The 16,544-nt window shown below is 50.6% G+C and overlaps 5 protein-coding genes across 5 annotated transcripts; 2 read left to right on the top strand and 3 right to left on the bottom strand.

Moving 5' to 3' along the window:
- Positions 1-407: 407 nt before the first annotated feature.
- Positions 408-3,654, bottom strand: ASPBRDRAFT_111874 (TIP120 domain-containing protein; the record flags this gene model as incomplete). The annotated part of the gene is made up of 3 exons (XM_067616601.1): positions 408-824; positions 903-1,241; positions 1,303-3,654. 3 exons carry the CDS (start codon positions 3,652-3,654, stop codon positions 408-410), a joined length of 3,108 nt encoding a protein of 1,035 aa, XP_067484763.1.
- Positions 3,655-3,662: 8 nt separating this feature from the next.
- ASPBRDRAFT_239506 (ribonuclease P Rpr2/Rpp21/SNM1 subunit) lies at positions 3,663-4,686 on the bottom strand. Its single transcript, XM_067622030.1, has one exon. The coding sequence runs from the start codon at positions 4,522-4,524 to the stop codon at positions 3,919-3,921; it is 606 nt and encodes a 201-aa protein (XP_067484762.1). The 5' UTR covers positions 4,525-4,686; the 3' UTR covers positions 3,663-3,918.
- Positions 4,687-4,960: 274 nt separating this feature from the next.
- ASPBRDRAFT_114268 (RNA lariat debranching enzyme) lies at positions 4,961-7,242 on the top strand (the record flags this gene model as incomplete). The annotated part of the gene is made up of 3 exons (XM_067616807.1): positions 4,961-5,014; positions 5,081-5,182; positions 5,242-7,242. 3 exons carry the CDS (start codon positions 4,961-4,963, stop codon positions 7,240-7,242), a joined length of 2,157 nt encoding a protein of 718 aa, XP_067484761.1.
- A 384-nt stretch (positions 7,243-7,626) lies between these two features.
- Positions 7,627-11,419, bottom strand: ASPBRDRAFT_166413 (RTP1/Tango6 family protein). The gene is made up of 3 exons (XM_067619586.1): positions 11,293-11,419; positions 10,646-11,234; positions 7,627-10,595 (listed from the first exon to the last, which is right to left on the bottom strand). Exons 1-3 carry the CDS (start codon positions 11,363-11,365, stop codon positions 7,793-7,795), a joined length of 3,465 nt encoding a protein of 1,154 aa, XP_067484760.1. The 5' UTR covers positions 11,366-11,419; the 3' UTR covers positions 7,627-7,792.
- A 2,192-nt stretch (positions 11,420-13,611) lies between these two features.
- Positions 13,612-16,074, top strand: ASPBRDRAFT_654979 (Zn(II)2Cys6 transcription factor; the record flags this gene model as incomplete). Its single annotated transcript, XM_067628550.1, has 5 exons — positions 13,612-13,661; positions 13,722-13,850; positions 13,909-14,548; positions 14,604-15,113; positions 15,164-16,074. The coding sequence occupies 5 exons, from the start codon at positions 13,612-13,614 to the stop codon at positions 15,818-15,820; spliced, it is 1,986 nt and encodes a 661-aa protein (XP_067484759.1). The 3' UTR covers positions 15,821-16,074.
- Between the last annotated feature and the right edge of the window lie 470 nt (positions 16,075-16,544).

Genomic DNA, 16,544 nt, shown 5'->3' with positions numbered 1-16,544 from the left:
AGCGAATGGTTGGCGTTACGGCTACGTGAAAGGGGCTGGCTGCATACCAGGAGTTCTGGAAACTCACTGCTGTATTCTACTTCAAAGCGGACTATTCCCCCATATCAAGTGCTACATTCTATCGTCCTAATGCATTGATGCTCTTCCTCTATTGGCCTTTCGTCTACCACAGTACACAGTAACTCTATTCATTGAGTAAGGGCGATCATTACTATGAAAACGGCAGTCCAGGTATTTAATCAGGCATAATCGTCATTCATTCACGTCAAAGGTAGACCATACGACAGGATGCATTCGCTTTTCAACCCCATGCTCCTCCCCTCGTCCACATGTGAAATATAGGCTAGGTAGGTGTACTGTCTAAACGACAACTACGTCACGGAGAGCTAGAAGTACGAAAGATACTTTCAAGCCTCTGCCTCCAAAGTCTTCAGCTGCGCACCATAAGTCTTCCGAATCAACTCCATGTAAGCCTTCCACTTGTGATGATCACCCGCCACCTCAGCATTCGGGAACGCCTTGCTCAATTCGCGACTGATCTTCAGCACGCCCAGTGATGCTTCCTGTGCTTTCTCGAGCTCTTGCTTCACGGCGTTTTCCTTCGGTTTAAAGGATAGAATGGCGTTGTAGCGTTCTGAGAGCGCGTCGAGATGGCGCTGGGTCTCTTCTGGGGCGAGATGAATCAGCTTGGATGTCATCAGATTGCAGATTGTGCGGATGTCTTGTTCATCGTCGATGCCGGAGATGATGCGGTCGAAGAATTCGGCCATATGGCTGAGGGAGAATGCGGAGTCGAGGGAGGCGTAGAGGGTTTCGTAGGCGCTCTGGATGTTGAGTTAGTGTTTTTTTTTTTTTTTTTTTTCTCTTCTTGTATGTAGAGGGAAAGGCTTAGGAGCACTAACCTTGCGTAGCTCGAGGCCGTCATCGACGCGGTGCTTGAAAGGTCCCATTTGGACTTCGCGGATGAGTTCCGGCTTCACCTTGGTGTCGCCGAAGACGGCCGGGAGGAGTTCATTGAGGTGAGGAAGGAGGATGTCCATCTTGTTGTGGATGGCGGAGTTCAAGGTCGTCAGAGCAAGACGGTGATTGCCAAGGTCGCGGTCGCTCAGCATGTTGACCAGCAGGGGTACGATCACGGGCCTCAGCACATCATTGTACGTGTCTCTGGGATCCGAAAGGGTGTAGCGGAATGCGGAGATGACAACACTGCGGATACTCGGGTCACTGCTGGAGAGATAATCCTACAGTGTGTTAGCTACACATGTTGCGATTGTTGACAAAGCACTGGCGCCTTGTACTCACCTGGAAATGAGGAATGTAGGCGACCGGATCGATCAAAGCGAGCCGACCTACACATTCTGCGCCAACGGCTCGGTTGTCTTCCTCCTCTGACACGACCAGAAGTGCTTGCCAGAGCTTGACAGCCGAGGGAGCTACATCTGGCCGAACAATCTCGGGGTGCTGGAGCAGTTCCCTCACGGAATGCAGGAGCAGATAGCTCTGCGGATTTCCCTTCTCAAGACCACCAAGGATAATAGGCAAGTAAGATTTGACGTTTCCAGCTGCTGCGTTACCCAAAGCCGTGGCTGCAGCCAATCGGACCTTGTCGGACTTAGAGCTAAAATGGGTGATGAAGAGTTCAGGGGTCAGCGAACAGCTAGAGCCCATTCGTAGACCGATCTCTCCCAAGATCGCGAGCGCAAGGCATTTGCGTTGAGCATCCTGCGCAGTCTCCAGCTCCGTCATGAAATCCTCCATCTTGACGCCCAGCTTAGGACCACCGTGCACCAAGAGAGTTCCTATCGCTCTGCCGACCACGGACGTGTCGCCGCTGATACCGACGTCCTGAAGAAGTTTCTTCATCAATGCTGCACCAGCTCCCTCTTCTCCAATGACCTTGACCAACAGGAGAAGGGCTTTTAGTACCGTTCCAACGAGCGACGAGAGAACGACAGAACACAGCGCAGAGATCAGGTTCTCGTTCACAAGAAGCTGGGCATTGCCTGGAACCAGCTTCGCCAGAATGATAAGCGACGGCGCGAGGAAATGGAAATCCTCTGCGCTGATGAGCGGTAGGAGACTATCTTCCAGCTCTTTCATGGTCTTATCATCGTAATGAGTTCTGGTGTTGGGGTTCATGGCTAGGCTGCGAAGAGCCTCCAAGCTGGCACCTCGAAGAACCCGGTCTGACTTGCGCAGCTGTGCGCCAAGCTCTGCAGTGACTTCACTGACCCATGTTGGTGCGACATCCACTTCACGAGTGCAAAGAACGGCCACGTCGTCAACGGCGCGGACAGCTGCCAGCCGCGTTGTCTCGTTCTTCAGTCGCTCCACCAAGACAGAAAGACCTGTGGAGCGTCGATCAAGCGAGAGGAAAGAAGAGCCTTTCTCCCCAGCTGTCCGGGCCAAGAGCACACCGAAGACGTGAATAGCTCTCTGGCGAACTTCAAGGTCGGCACTCGTATCAGTGATGCGGGTATGAACGACATCATACAGTCTCTCTAGGTGCGATGCAAGATCCTGAGAGGCGCTGGGGACCCGCGGCGGCGTAAGCGCCTTCACGATTTGTTCGACGGCACCCAACGCTTCGCTGCTGACCTTGTAATTTCTGTCATTAACAGCCCCAATGATGCCGGGAATCAAAGCGATAAGGAAGGGCAACAGAGCATCAGATGTATGCGTTTCGGCAATCGCGGCAATGAGGCCCAAGGTTTCGGTCTGGAGAGTGCCTGCACTCGCCGAAGACCCGACGGGTGCAGATGAACCGCCTGAGAGAGAAGAGGACTTTAAGACATCCGCTATGGGGTCTTCGATCTGTTGAAGATGATCTGCCAGACCACCGTAGCGAACGAGCGCAAGGCTCTTGAGCAGCACGATGATAGCCTGCTTCAAAGGCACGGAAGCCTGCTTCCACATCTTGACAACACTCTGCACAATGATCGGCACTGAGCGAGCCAGCTCCGCCTGTGGACCAGATTTGGGCGAGGAAGGCGCAACAACGGGGGTGCTGACAGCAGAGGAGGTGCCAATGCTGGGTTCGAAGTCGATCATACTAGCATCACTGTCCTGGCGTCTCCTCTTCCTCGAATTCTTCGAACCTCCGACTGCTTCAAGGAATCCGTTGGACGTGATTATCATAGCACCTTCACCTGTTTTCCGAACGAGGGCAGTCATGGTAGACACAACTTCAAGCTTAACACTTTCTTCCCTTTCTTTATTGAACCGGGCGATAAGAGCGGGGGAGATTTGCTGAAACAAGGACGCATCGTCTGAAGCACGGCCGCGGGTGTAGGCAGAGATGACGGAATAGAGCAATTTTGCTGCACATCGGCGGACCTTCCAACTCATATCATCAATATCACTGTAGCCTCCTTCTTCCTCGAAATCCTCGAACTCGTCGTCGTCGTCCAATTCGGGCTCCTCCGTTACGTCATCTTCGGAGCCATCATCCTGAGTGCCGCCCATTTCTTCATCGTCTTCGGCTTCTGCAACATTAGGGTCGTATTTGAGAAATCGAAGGGCTGAGTTGATGGTATTAAACATGTATGGCTGCATCTGAGAACTGCAAGAGCTAATCAGCGTCTCCAGGGTGACTAGGGCGGTTTCTCGGAGTTCGTCCGCCTGAGGATCGTGTTCGTCATCGTAGGACGACATTGTGTCAGAGGGGTAAGAAGTAGCCGTAAGTTGAATGCAACCAAAGCGCAAGGCAAGCAGAGAAGAAGGAATAGATGCAGAGGACGCAGAGGGTGACAATCGACCAAGCTCCAGATCAACAGCTGCTCTTTGGGAAGCTCCGATAGCGTGACCCCGCGCTAGGCCCAATCCATCTCGGAGGAAACAGCCGACACTCCGGTCTTGGCACTCCGAGGTAGTGAATGCAAAAGTAGTAGGGAAGTTGGAAGTTTTTGATCGCTTTCACTACTGAAGGAAGTCAAAGAGATCAAGTGAGGACGAATTACTGCGGGATTGCTGCTTGGATGCCATCAAGGCCTGCAGCCCACCTTGCTTGCGAGCCTTGGCCCGCTTTTTGCTGCTGGCATTGTCGGCCGCTTTATTCACCCGGCCTTGATCCGCCAATTCAGTAGCCGATTCATTCTGAGGCGTTGTAGCTGCAGATGATTGAATATCAGGCGTAGTTGCTGCTGCTGCTGTAGGAGTAGCTTTCGGTGGTAGAGCAGGACGAGCTGCATCTTTGCGAACGGGCTTGACGGTACGCCGCCGGCAACGGAGACATTTTAAGATTGTAGCTCCATCAGAGCTTGCCTTGCCCGCTCTGCCTGCATTCGACTGCTTGCCTTTCTTCTTCTGAATAACGATGGTTTTGGTCCACTGCGGGATTCTGACGCTGCCACATGCACCGCACGATGTCTCCTGAAGCCGCTGGTTCAATGGCTTGAATTCATCACGGAGAATGCCGTTGTGAATTGTCATTAGGTAGGCCGCAGTTGATGGACTGAGAGCATTGAGAGCGCTGGCGGAGCCCTTGAGGAACTCCAACCTGGGCGCATGATCACTAAGGGGCATGATTATGTGATAGGATCTTCAAGATTTAGATCAGTTGTGAATATGTAAGACAGTTAAACCTGCTTAAAACCTGGCGGGAGGCATAGAAATGAATTGAGGCAAAGAAGAAAAAAAAGGGCTGTTCGGCAGCAAAGCAACCAAACACACTCCCGCCGCACGATCAACTCACGCCTCCCGGTGTGTTACTCTGCCTCTACTTTTCATCTTCCTCTTCTCCCCCCAATTCTTCTCTTCGCACTTCTTCAACTCTTGCATCTTTCCATTCTCTCTAAGAATCACATATATTGCTCCAAGTAACTCTCGTTCCTACATAGAGTGTTTCCTACTTCGTTCTCATCGTCCTTTTCATCTTCTGCGTCTGAAGCCGTTTTAGCAACTCATACTTCGTCGCCAGATCAATCCCATAAGCTTAGTTCGCTCGGCAGTCTCCAGCATCATGGAGATGCCAACTTCAGACTCTTCGTCGATTCGGGTTGCCTTTGAAGGTTGCGTAAGTCATCCTTTCGTTTCTAAAATCCTATGCCTCTCATCTTGCTGACCTCGAAAACTTCTCTAGGGTCATGGGTGTCTTCATGATATTTATGCGTCAGTTGATAAAGCCGCTTCCCTGAAAGGATGGGATGGTGTCGATCTGGTGATCATTGGTGGCGATTTTCAGGTAAAATCTTTCCTTGTCCCTACAACTTTCGTGTTTCTCCTAATCTAATCTCAACCCAGGCCGTGCGAAATGCCAATGATCTGGCCTGCATGTCTGTGCCAATGAAGTACAGAGAATTGGGAGACTTCCACGAATATTACAGTGGACGGCGTGTCGCTCCCTACCTGACGATCTTTGTTGGTGGTAACCATGAAGCCAGCAATCACCTATTCGAACTCTATTATGGAGGTTGGGTCGCCCCTAATATCTACTACCTGGGTGCGGCTAATGTCATCCGGTGTGGGCCCCTTCGCATCGCCGGTATGTCTGGCATATGGAAAGGTTACGACTATCGGAAGCCGCATTTCGAACGGCTGCCATATAATAGTGATGATGTTCAGAGCATTTATCACGTCAGAGAACTAGATGTTCGTAAATTGCTTCAAGTTCGCACACAAATTGATCTGGGTTTATCCCACGATTGGCCTAAGAAGGTTGAGCGCTGCGGAGACTACGAAACTCTCTTTAATACGAAAATCGGGTTCCGCGAGGACTCTCAGAATGGCCGACTTGGCAGTAATGCTGCTAAGCATGTTCTTGATCGGCTGCGTCCTGCCTTCTGGTTCTCGGCTCATTTGCACGTCAAGTTCGCGGCCTTAATTCAGCATGCTGAGTATGTTGTCCCGGAGCATCCAGCGGCTAAGAGGCAGGCTGCCGCCGCTGGAAGCGATGCCAATCAGCGTTCGGGCACTTCACATGCATTTGCGCTCGATGGCGCTGTATTCACTTCACTGGTTCTTGGTGAAGAGAACCCATTGAATGAGCATATGGCCGTAGCTGCCACTGCAAATGCTGGTAAGCAAGATGACCACACTATAAGCCCCAGAAATTCTCAGTTGCAGTCCGAGGGTGGACAGTCTGCTGGTGAGCCATCCAGAAGCGACGCATCGGCCGAAGGAGCTACTACAAACATGGAGAATAAACTGTCGGCATGGAATAATTTCCACGTCGTTGCTGCCCGAAAGGAAGCGGCTGAGAATGATCTGTTCTTATCCGGCAAAGCTGAGACTCAGGGCCCCAATCCCTATGATATCAAGCACAACCTGACCTGGAAACGGATCGAAACCGACCTGGATGGTGCTAACCGAAAGATCACAGGCGTTGAACGAGAAGCGAGTCCTGACCGGGAGAGTAACAAGAAGCAGAAGCTTCAGCATGAACCTGAGATGGTGAAAAATACCGACGAGATCGACTTAGATCTGGATAGTGATTCGGACGAGGACGCCTCTAATAAGGCACAGCCTGAAACGGCGGTTTCAGGAAATACCGGCTCTCCAAAGCACACGTCTACGGCAGAGCGCTTGGAACGCGACACGAGCAACGCCCAGGCGGAACCAGCCAAAGCTGCCGATGTCTCGCAGGATGTCCGCAATCAGCTGCCCGCCAGTTTCGCACGTCCACAGGCTGATCCTTATCCGATCAATGGTCCGTTGCCAGAGGCAATCACCAACACAACCACAAATTTCCTTGCTCTTGACAAATGCTTGCCGAACCGCGAATTTCTTCAGCTCTTGGAGATAAGTCCCATTTCAGACCCTGGTGAAGCAAAGGTTGAACGCCCATACCGCTTGCAGTATGATAAGGAATGGCTAGCGATCACACGTGCGTTCGCCAATGACCTCCACCTCGGCGATCCCAACGCCAAAACCTCTGCGGATAAGGGCGACGTTGCGTACCGGCCCCAGATCCTCGAACAAGAGAAGTGGGTTGAGGAACACGTTGTCAAGCCTGGAAAGCTTGCGGTCCCGGAGAACTTCACTCAAACTGCTCCTGTCTACGACCCCGCCGTACCTCTCACCACCGAGGAAATGCCTATGGAATATACCAATCCTCAGACCGCTGAGTTTTGCGAGCTGATAGGTATCGAGAATAAATTCGACATGAGTGATGCAGAACGCCAGGCTAGAATGGCTCGCGGGCCCCGTCCCAGTAGCAACAGAGGCCGGGCCCCTCGTCGTGGCGGCTTTGGCTTTGGACGGGGTCGGGGACGCGGTGGTCGTGGGCGCGGCAACCGTTACTGATTTTTACGTCTCTTCAATATTGCACTTTCGCTAAATAAGGCTGATTCGGTTTGTAACATCACTACTCTTCGGCTGAGTTGCGACATAGCTCACAGCGCAAAGATGCAGCAGGTGAGGAAGTGCTGGGCATTTGCCTCTTTTATCTTTTTCTTCTCTTCATCAAGTCAGCTATGCTGCATTGCCATCTACCAAAGTTTCTCGTCACGTCATATCGTGCTGCCAGCTACGCTTCTAATCTCTTCTATTGACATTCCAATGGAAATGGAGTTCAGCTCTACCCATCTCATTCATGTCTCTTACCAAGCCTGGCATCATGGGGATCGGCATTCTTTTCTTCATCTATGCTTTGAGATTACAGTAACCCTAGAGTTACTTAGTACATTTGACGCGTTCATGAGATAGCTTTTTCCTACTGGATCACAGTACAGACAACGGAAATGAAAACCCCAGATAACATGCATAAACTTTGCGCACTAGGCAGTAAAGTAACTAAAAGGATAGAACTCCAACTAGTGATATCAGTAACACCAAACCAATCTTAGTACACCCACTACTCAATTTCCTCAATTCTAGGCCTCGTAGCCTCATCCCTACCAGAAAGAGGACTGACTCGTAACCCAGCAATCCGATCCCCAAGTTCCAACCGAGGCTCCTCATCCTCTCCTCCTCTCGCTCCAATCCCCCACAACAGCGACTTCTCCAACCAAGCCTCCAAACTCTCCACCAACACCCTTACATGGCCCCTCACAATCGAATCCGTCTCCCGACTCTCCACAAACCTCAACGAAGACAACATCTGCGGGATATTTCCCACCGTCGCTGCTCCCTCATTCATTCCAACAGACTTCGCATCCGAAAGCGAGAACCCGAATCCCAGAGCCTGATTGCCGCGAGTCTCGCGAACAGTATCCATGGCCTTGAGAATATCAAGGAGGAGGATAGCGCTCGCGCGTCGCAGGATAGCGGACTCAACCTCCGGTTCGAGTGTTAGTGTCGCGAGCGCCAGTTCCACAGCGGAGGAGATAACCGAGGGCCCGAGACCGAGAATATTCGTTTGGATGGCGCTGGCTAGGATGGATAATGCGGATGCGCGGACGCGGAGATCCTCTGGTTCGGTGTCTGATGCGGCGCCTGCTGCCCAGGCTGAGAGGATGTTGGCGGAGTGGGCGGCTTGCTCTTCGTCTTCTTCGGAGTCCGAGCCACCTTCGACTTCCCTCTGGATTTGGTCGGATAGATCTCGGATTTTGGATGAAGATGTAGAGATACTCCATCCGGGCGGCATGGACGATTCTTTGTTCTGACGGGCTTGTTCGCGTTCGGCTTTTCGTTTCTCTTTCTCTAGTTGCTGTCGGCGTGTCTTTTGGGCTTGAGGTTTCTGGGCGCGTCGGCCGGCAACGCTGATCATGCCTTCGGCGAGGAGTTTGGCTGTTTCGCCTGTTAGGGCGTCGTTGAGGTCTTGGACGGTGCGGAGGAGGGATTCGCCGATCTTGAGTCTTTGGTCCAGGGTGTGGGTTTCGCTTTTGTCGATGTAGCGGTCCACGAGGGTTTTGATGACGGTGCGGGGGTGACGCGATGCTAGGGTGCCGATGAGCTTGATGGCATTTAGGTAGATGAATTCGTCAGAGCTGTGGGTTTCGGAGGTGTCGGTTATGATGGATAGTAGGAGGGTGAGGGTGGAGGGAATGTCAAGGACGGGGGAGGCTTTGGTGATGAGGTTTGAGAGGAGGGAGAAGCCTTCTGCTTGGATGGGGGCGAGGTCGGAGTTGAGGTTGGATAGTGCGCGACGATGGGTTTCGAAGTCGGCTATTTCAGTGGACGGTTTGTTTGTCATGGCGCTTTCGCCTTCGGGGTTGGCGAGGTGGATTTCGATGAGCATTGATGATGTGGTTGCTGGTTTGGAGAGGTCGGATGGTAGATAAGGGGTCAGGTCGTCGAGTTTTGACTTGATGGCTTCGAGCACAGGGAGAGTCTCGGGTGAGACAGTGAAGTCGGGAGAGGCGAGGACAGTAGATAGAAGGCTGAATACTGCAGGTAGTGATTCGGCTGAGTCTGTCTCTGCTGTGGCTTCCTCCTTTCCGGTCTCTTCTGGCTTGACGATGTTGGCTAGTGACGAAAGCGACATTTTGCCTGATTGTGCTCCCATGGTCTTCTTGCTCCGCACGTACGCTCGGTTCAATTCACCGTCGATGATCTGCTTGATGAGTTCGAGCACGCGCAGGGGTCGACGAGAAAGGACGTCTTTGAAATTGTCAAGTAGCATTTCCGCTACCTTGGCACTGATCAACTGCTGCATGATGTTCTTGAAGCTATCCTCCTCAGGGGATAGTCGCAATCTATCCATAGAACGCTCATTCAAAGAAGGCTTCACCAGCCAGCTCTCACTCACGTAAAGGAAGATGTCTGCTGTCCGTTCTTCGCTACTGGGATCTGCGCCCAATAAACTGACGAACAGCTTCGCGCGAGACTGCAATATGTCGACGAGACGGACAATGTTGCGATTCGTTTCCGATGTGTTGCGCTTTCGCAAAAGCACACTGTTCCTGGAATCCGAGTCGTAAGTCCACGTTTGGCCGCCATCATACAGTAGGTTGTCGACGAGCTTTTGTAGCGGCTGTAATCCCACCGAGATGCCAAAATATGTCTGCAGGACAGTCAAAATTTTCTCATGCAGAGTTAAGTTTTGGTGTTCCATTGTATAGCAAGCCAGGCCCCAGAGTGGGACGAGAATAGGGTGAACAACCCGCTTCACGAGACCCGGATTTGGAGGTTGGAGGACTAAGGTACGCAGCCTGTCCACGGCTAATACTAGTGTCGGTTCGACTACCTGGATCTGCTCGGATGAGCCACCTTCACTGTCATCAGAAGCAGCTATCCATTTCCTTGAGGAAGTATCAAGCCCCGCCGTAAGCGCTTTGAAGATAGGCTCCAAGAAGATGGAGTGCCCAACGGTCCCAGGAGCGCCGTAGGCTCTTTTGCCCAAGATACCGTTCCCAATAACGTATGCTGCCGTCTTCTTAAGGTCAGGGTCATCCCCGTCAATCAATGCTAATAGCTGCGGTGCTATGGTAGAAAAGTAATTGACTGGGTCCATTCCTTCTGGAACTGAAGACAGCAGGCGGGATGTTTGCATGATACCCTGCACTGTGAAGATTGGGCCATTGGATGCCTGGGCCTGAGCTTCGGCTCCCAGTGACGGGGCAAACTGAGAGGCCAGGAAGACCATGGTTTGAAGCACTCCACCAGGGCGTAAGGGGAATCGTGACAGCTGGCTGGAGACTAGCGATTTGAACCACGGAGCAGGATCTGATTGCAGGAAACTGGACAAGGTCGAAAGCAGCACAGGGCTAGGAGTCCTGCAGAAAGTTAGTAACTGAGGGAGGAACATAAATCAAAATCAACATACTCTTCAATCAATCTACTCAAATGCCGACGGTAGCTGTCTCTTTTCTCATCGGAAAGGCTCTTGGAGTTATAAGCCAGGTCTGCAGCTGCACTGATCATGTCGCTGAGGATTCGGCCACGGATGACATCTTGAATGCTAACTTGTGCATCGAATACGATGCCCGAAAGTGCTGTCCATATCTTCTCGAGGAGAAATTCGTCTTCTGGACTCTCCTGAGCATGGTGTTGTTGTTGAGCAATAATCCCCGCAGGCAAGGCCGAGAACACTCTTTGGTGCAGAGGTAGGCCAAGTCCTCTCGAGAGTGACGGGTAAATGCCTTCCACAGCAATCAGATCCAATAGAGCGAGAAGTAGTCTGCGCCGCTTTGCATCTTCCAGCGCAACATCTTCTGTTTCCTGGGCAGTCTGGCTGGGAGAATCGGCATCACTGGAGGGGTTGGCGAAAGCAGTATGGACGAGAGACAGTAGATTCAAAGCTTTAATGATAACGTCTCTCCTCACAGACCCAGTGCCCTTTTCATCTTCATGCAGCGTCTCGTTTAAAATATCCAATAGAGACTGCCCGCGCGACTTTTGGATTTGAACGTTATCTAAATTCTCGGTTAGTTTCTGGCATTCAAGCAGCTTCTGGGATTGAGCTTTGCATGCCTCGTTGAAGAACAGAGTCGAGGAACACGCTCACGGCAGCGAATGCCTCTTTTACCCGTACTGATTCACCCATCCTTCAATCAAGGAGAGCTCTCCTTGACCCCAATACTCTCATTTACAATCGTACAACTATTTCCTTCAAGTCCAGAGAATGGATTAGAAGTGATTACCTAAGCAGACCATGTCTGCAAGTTGCGCATCACATGATCCGCTTCTTGTCCTACTAGAGATTAGCGTACAATGCACCGGGCGGCAACTTCAAGTTTTGCTGCTACTTTGAAATTCACAGTGTACTATTGTAGGGATTTGGCACCACCTAAAAGTATACTATACAAAGATCAAGCGAGTGAACAAATTTGATATAAACATCTGCTTTTTGAACTTATTTACATACTATGTACAGAATGTGATTTTTCGTGGCCTGCTGACTGAAGCAGGTTTGCTGTTCCGATGATATATAATCTAGTAGTAGTAGCCCTCATATAGCCGTTTGGCAGGTGAGGTCCAGGTCGGATGTTACTCTAGGTTGGTTTCTCTTCTCACCACTCCTGTTAGCCACTAAGGACGAATGAGTCTAGCTTCTGCTATGTGTCTAGCATACTTGAAGTGGGACTGTCAAGGTAAGACTAGTCGTTCGGCGCCATTGCCCTGGTATATGAAATCGGAGAGTCACCGTTAAAGAGTATATTCGGGAAACAAGACAGTAACTGAACGTAGGCGGCAAGCTCAGACCATCTGTAAGCTTGATTGGCACCATTACTGAGGTACTGTAGACTCTCTCTGATGCGATGCTGGCTTGGGGTGAATCTTGATCTTCGGTAACATAATACCTTTCCCACTCCAAGGGGCTCGGGGTTGAGGTTCCTAGGGATACTGTTTGCACATGAGAATGTCGATAAGGATCCCATGCTGAAGGACCAAAAGCCCCCGGAAGATGTATCTCTGGTTTCTCACCGAAAGTGGTGATGACATTCAGCGAGACACACATTGATGACAATTGTGGCAGATGTTGTCCGGATATTGCTTGGAACTGTAGATCAACTGGCAAGTATCTGATCATGGCTTTTCCTTGTTGGATAGCAGTTGGCTGCACCGTCTGCGCCGACAGAGCTCCGATCCGAGACAGAGATATCGGAGACTTGGAGATGATTTTTCTTTTGTTGAGACAATAATGCTTGCTGTCTTGTGGGATAAGCAACGGCGCCTGTTCTATGCGCGGCGAACGAATGACCAATGGATACGCCCATTCCGCTACTGCTGGCATCCCATCTCGCTTGATACCCCGTGTTAAGCTGAGCTGTATATTGTATTCGACCGAGATTCCGTTGGGCGCCATGCCGCCTTGCCTAATGCTCGGGGGAAGTAGCGAATGTTCTTCCTGCACTTGTTGACGGTGACAAAAATGTTGGCACATCGAACCTATTATTCTTGGAGGAACCATAAACTCGAATGGTATCTCATGTCTTAGTCCTCCTTGTAGTAGTCCTGATTTTGCCGATGGTTTAAGCAGAAGAGGCTGTTCCAGGCGAAGAAAAGTCTGGCATGCTGTGAATGGTGAAAGTGGTACCCCGTTTTCGGTCCTGTCAATCTGTATTTTGACCTTGCCTGATGAAAAATTACTTCGAGCTGCAACTATAAATAGAGACTGAACCATACCTTCTAGGTAAATACTCAGTTGCTGTGGTGAAATAGTCTCTCGGGGGATAATGTAAGCTATCCCCTTAATATTGTCTCCAACACTGAACTCGGCAGAACCATGCTCCGGTTGGAACTGGACTTCCAGATATGATCTCTGGATTAACATTGTGTGTAGAAACAGAGTAGAATGCTCTAACCTATGCTTTTATTATCAGATAAGCGAGCTCCTGGAGCAAATTCTCAAGTGGAAGCCACGGAGCCCTGCATTTCCCTCTCTGCATGATTATATAGTTCGGTTATATGGCCATAGGACCGTCGGCATGTCGTCACGGAACCGATTACAACAGCTTGACTGGAATTGAGCAGCGCCAACAGACTTAAACTAGTATGATATTGGCAAATGAGATACATATCATGGACATTTATCGAACACTCTAAAGTAGCAACATCAAATATCCTTTATTTGCCTTTGCCTACCTCCCTTTTCTTTTGTGTATCGAAGTCACGGATGATACTGGTGAAAGTTATACTGGGCCAAATCCGGACCTCGGCATGTGACCGGGTTGCCGAAAGATGAATAAGAAAGGCGAACCTCGTCTTGCCTCTCGGCGAAGGATCAGACTGCCGACAACCTCGACGCATGCAAGTCATTCTAATAGCCTGGAATATAACAATTTCCCGATGCCTGTCAATAAGCAGCAGCCTAAGCGTGATAATAAGAAGCCTATAGCGTTCGTTCTCATTTGAGTTTTCCTTATCAAGGTGTGCACTAATTAGATCTCTTCCCGCAGCTGCCACCGTTGTCACGCACATAAAGTTAAATGCTCTGGCGAACAGCCTTGTTCAAGATGTCGGCGGGCCGGTTGTGATGATGAGTGCCAATACACTCTACGTGATCGCAAGCTTAAGGTGCAAGAGAGGTAAGGCCCCTCTTCATTCATCCATCACTCAGCCCTACTGTATTCTAATAGTCCTAAGTTACCTCGACGAACTTCTTACTCAAAACGCTCAGTTGAGAGAACAGCTACGTTCCATCAGTTCTCCTCAAAGCTCATCTGCAACGACTGCCGAGCGGTCTGTTCCACAAGAGTCCTACCCGCCGGTGCAAAACCCTCTTCTTGGAGAACGGGCTTGGTTCTATCCATACGACCCTTCTGCCCCTCCTATCTACATGGGTGATGCAGCATGCACGGCGTTTGCGACGCGCTTGCGCCAGTTCCTTACGGGTGATCCCAATACGGCGCATGTTGCTCGAACGCAGTACACTCCCGAATCCTCTTTACTCGAGGGCGCCACTCAATGGCCTAACCTAGCACAAGCTCGTCTGCTGGTTCGTATTGCTTTCAATCAGTTGAGTCGCGTCTACCATCTGTTTCTGCGCAAGTCAACTATCGAACACCTCGAATCGGTATACCGCACGCCATCACTACGCGATGACCCGGCTGTTATGTGCAAGTTCTTCTCCCTTTTTGCGTTGGGCGAGGTCTACTCTTCTCGGGCCAATTCATCACCAACGGGTCGAGTTCCAGGCACGATGTACTATGTACGAGCAATGGGTTTGATACCGATTCTGCCTGAGAGACCTGGTGTTATTCATGTGGAAAGTTTGCTTCTACTGGTAAGCCATTTGCTCCTTCAGCATGCGAGACATTTGTGCTAAACGCATCCGCCAGTCGTTGTACTCATACTTCCTCAACAGGAGGCACTCAGCTTACATGTTAGTCGGCAGTGCTATGCGTCTGGGCCTGATCCTTGGGTTAAACCACAATATCCCTGAGCGACAATGCACTGACCCTATAGAACGTCAACACCGGGTTCGACTGTGGTGGGCTATCTATGTCTTCGACCGCATGTATACGTCCAAATTTGGGTTTCCGCTGCAGATACGCGACGACGATATTCATGTCGATATGCCCACCGAGGTTGAAAGTCCTGCTGCTGAAGAGCAGTTCTCTGATACAGCTTACTTGGTCGCCAGTATTCGACTGTCGCAGATTATAGGACAGACCATTGACAAGATATATTGTCGCAAACAGCATGCAGAATCATTTCTACAACGAGAGCAGCAGCTCTTGCTGGCTTTACAGGACTGGCTAAAGTCGCTCCCAGAACATATTAAGCTACGCTCAGAGGACCTCTCTCCGCCAAAGCATATCGTATCGCTGCATCTACAATTTAATCAGGTCAGCTTCCTTCTATCTCCGCGCTGGGTCGCTGAGCTGACAGTACGTAGTGCGTCATTTTAGCCACTCGACCCATCCTACTTCATGCTCTATTACACCACAGCAACCGTGATGATAGTCAAGACCTTCCCCAGCCGGTCATCACTCTTAGTGAAGCTTGCATACATGCTGCACGGCACTCTCATGCACTCATCATAGAGGAGTGGGTCAATGGCTCCCTGCCTATGTACGGCTATTTCTACGCCCAGTATCTCTTTTCCTCTTGCATTGCTCTGGTAATTTCAGGTCTCTTGCCATCAATCGGAAACCCGGCAGATCTTGAGTCGCTAGATACTGCTACAGAGATTTTGCATAGGATGAGTGAGCACGGCAATCTTGCTGCTGCTGAATTCTATGAGAATCTGAAGCGTGTCAAGAAAACGTTGGATACCAACCCTGGTGTTGTTAATGACAGCCATGAGCGACGCAGTCAAACACCAAGACACTCCCTCGCCTCATTACCGGCTGGAGGCCAGGCCGCGGACCCTCATGCCATTAGTATAGTGCCGGCTACCGGCTATACTACCGAGATGGCATTCTTAGAACCAACGATGCAGGATTTTCTTGGCAGGTCGGAGAATGAAATCGATGCTATCCAGCCATATGACCTCTTCATTGATGACCCTGCTACCATTGCTGCCTGGCCCACTACTATGTGGACCTCGTGAGCGAAAGTATAGCTATTTATATGGCCATCAAAGGTTTGAATGTCAGGGAACGGCATTCACCCGGGCAGGATGTGCTTTACGCCCTGTGAATGGGTCTTCGCACTGCTCATGGCCTATAAAAGGAGCCATGCTTTTCTGGGGTCATCAGTGGGCATGATATCCGAACCCAAATATTGAGGGTCATGAGAAGATGTGTTCGCACAATACTGGATATTGTCCGTTGTGTATCCCACGACTAAGATAGAGACGATCTTTGTGACTGCAGACCTCCTGTAGCACACCACCACTCACCATTGATCTTTTGGTCAGGGTGCTATAAGATCAAGCTAGTCAACCCTTTCGTGACAACTCTTAGCAGCGAACTGGAACCAGTATTCTCGGAGCCCCAGGGCGATTAGAGTGCCAATTGGAGGACCAGTCCAGGCATGCTAAATCGGCAACGCGGCAACAGGGATGCGAGGTAAAAGCAAGTGGCCACTCAAGGAATTTGCCCAAAAATTGGTGAGCCTTTGCAGGCAATAGAACTGAAGTGAAACCCTGCAGGGTACGGTCTATTGGATCAAGTCGCGGTCGGACATACGGTGTTATCATGTTATGTCCCCCTTTTTACTACTCGACTCTGACTGCCGTATTGGATGACGTCACCGAGCAACTGCACGATGATGCTTTCAATGTTCCTCGAACTATGTAGATTGACAACCCCTTTGGCAAACGACCAATTTTC

Source organism: Aspergillus brasiliensis (genome assembly GCF_001889945.1).
Source record: "Aspergillus brasiliensis CBS 101740 unplaced genomic scaffold ASPBRscaffold_1, whole genome shotgun sequence".
NCBI lineage: Eukaryota > Fungi > Ascomycota > Eurotiomycetes > Eurotiales > Aspergillaceae > Aspergillus > Aspergillus brasiliensis.
Note: the sequence above shows the minus strand (reverse complement) of the source record. Positions and strands in the feature narration are given on the sequence as shown.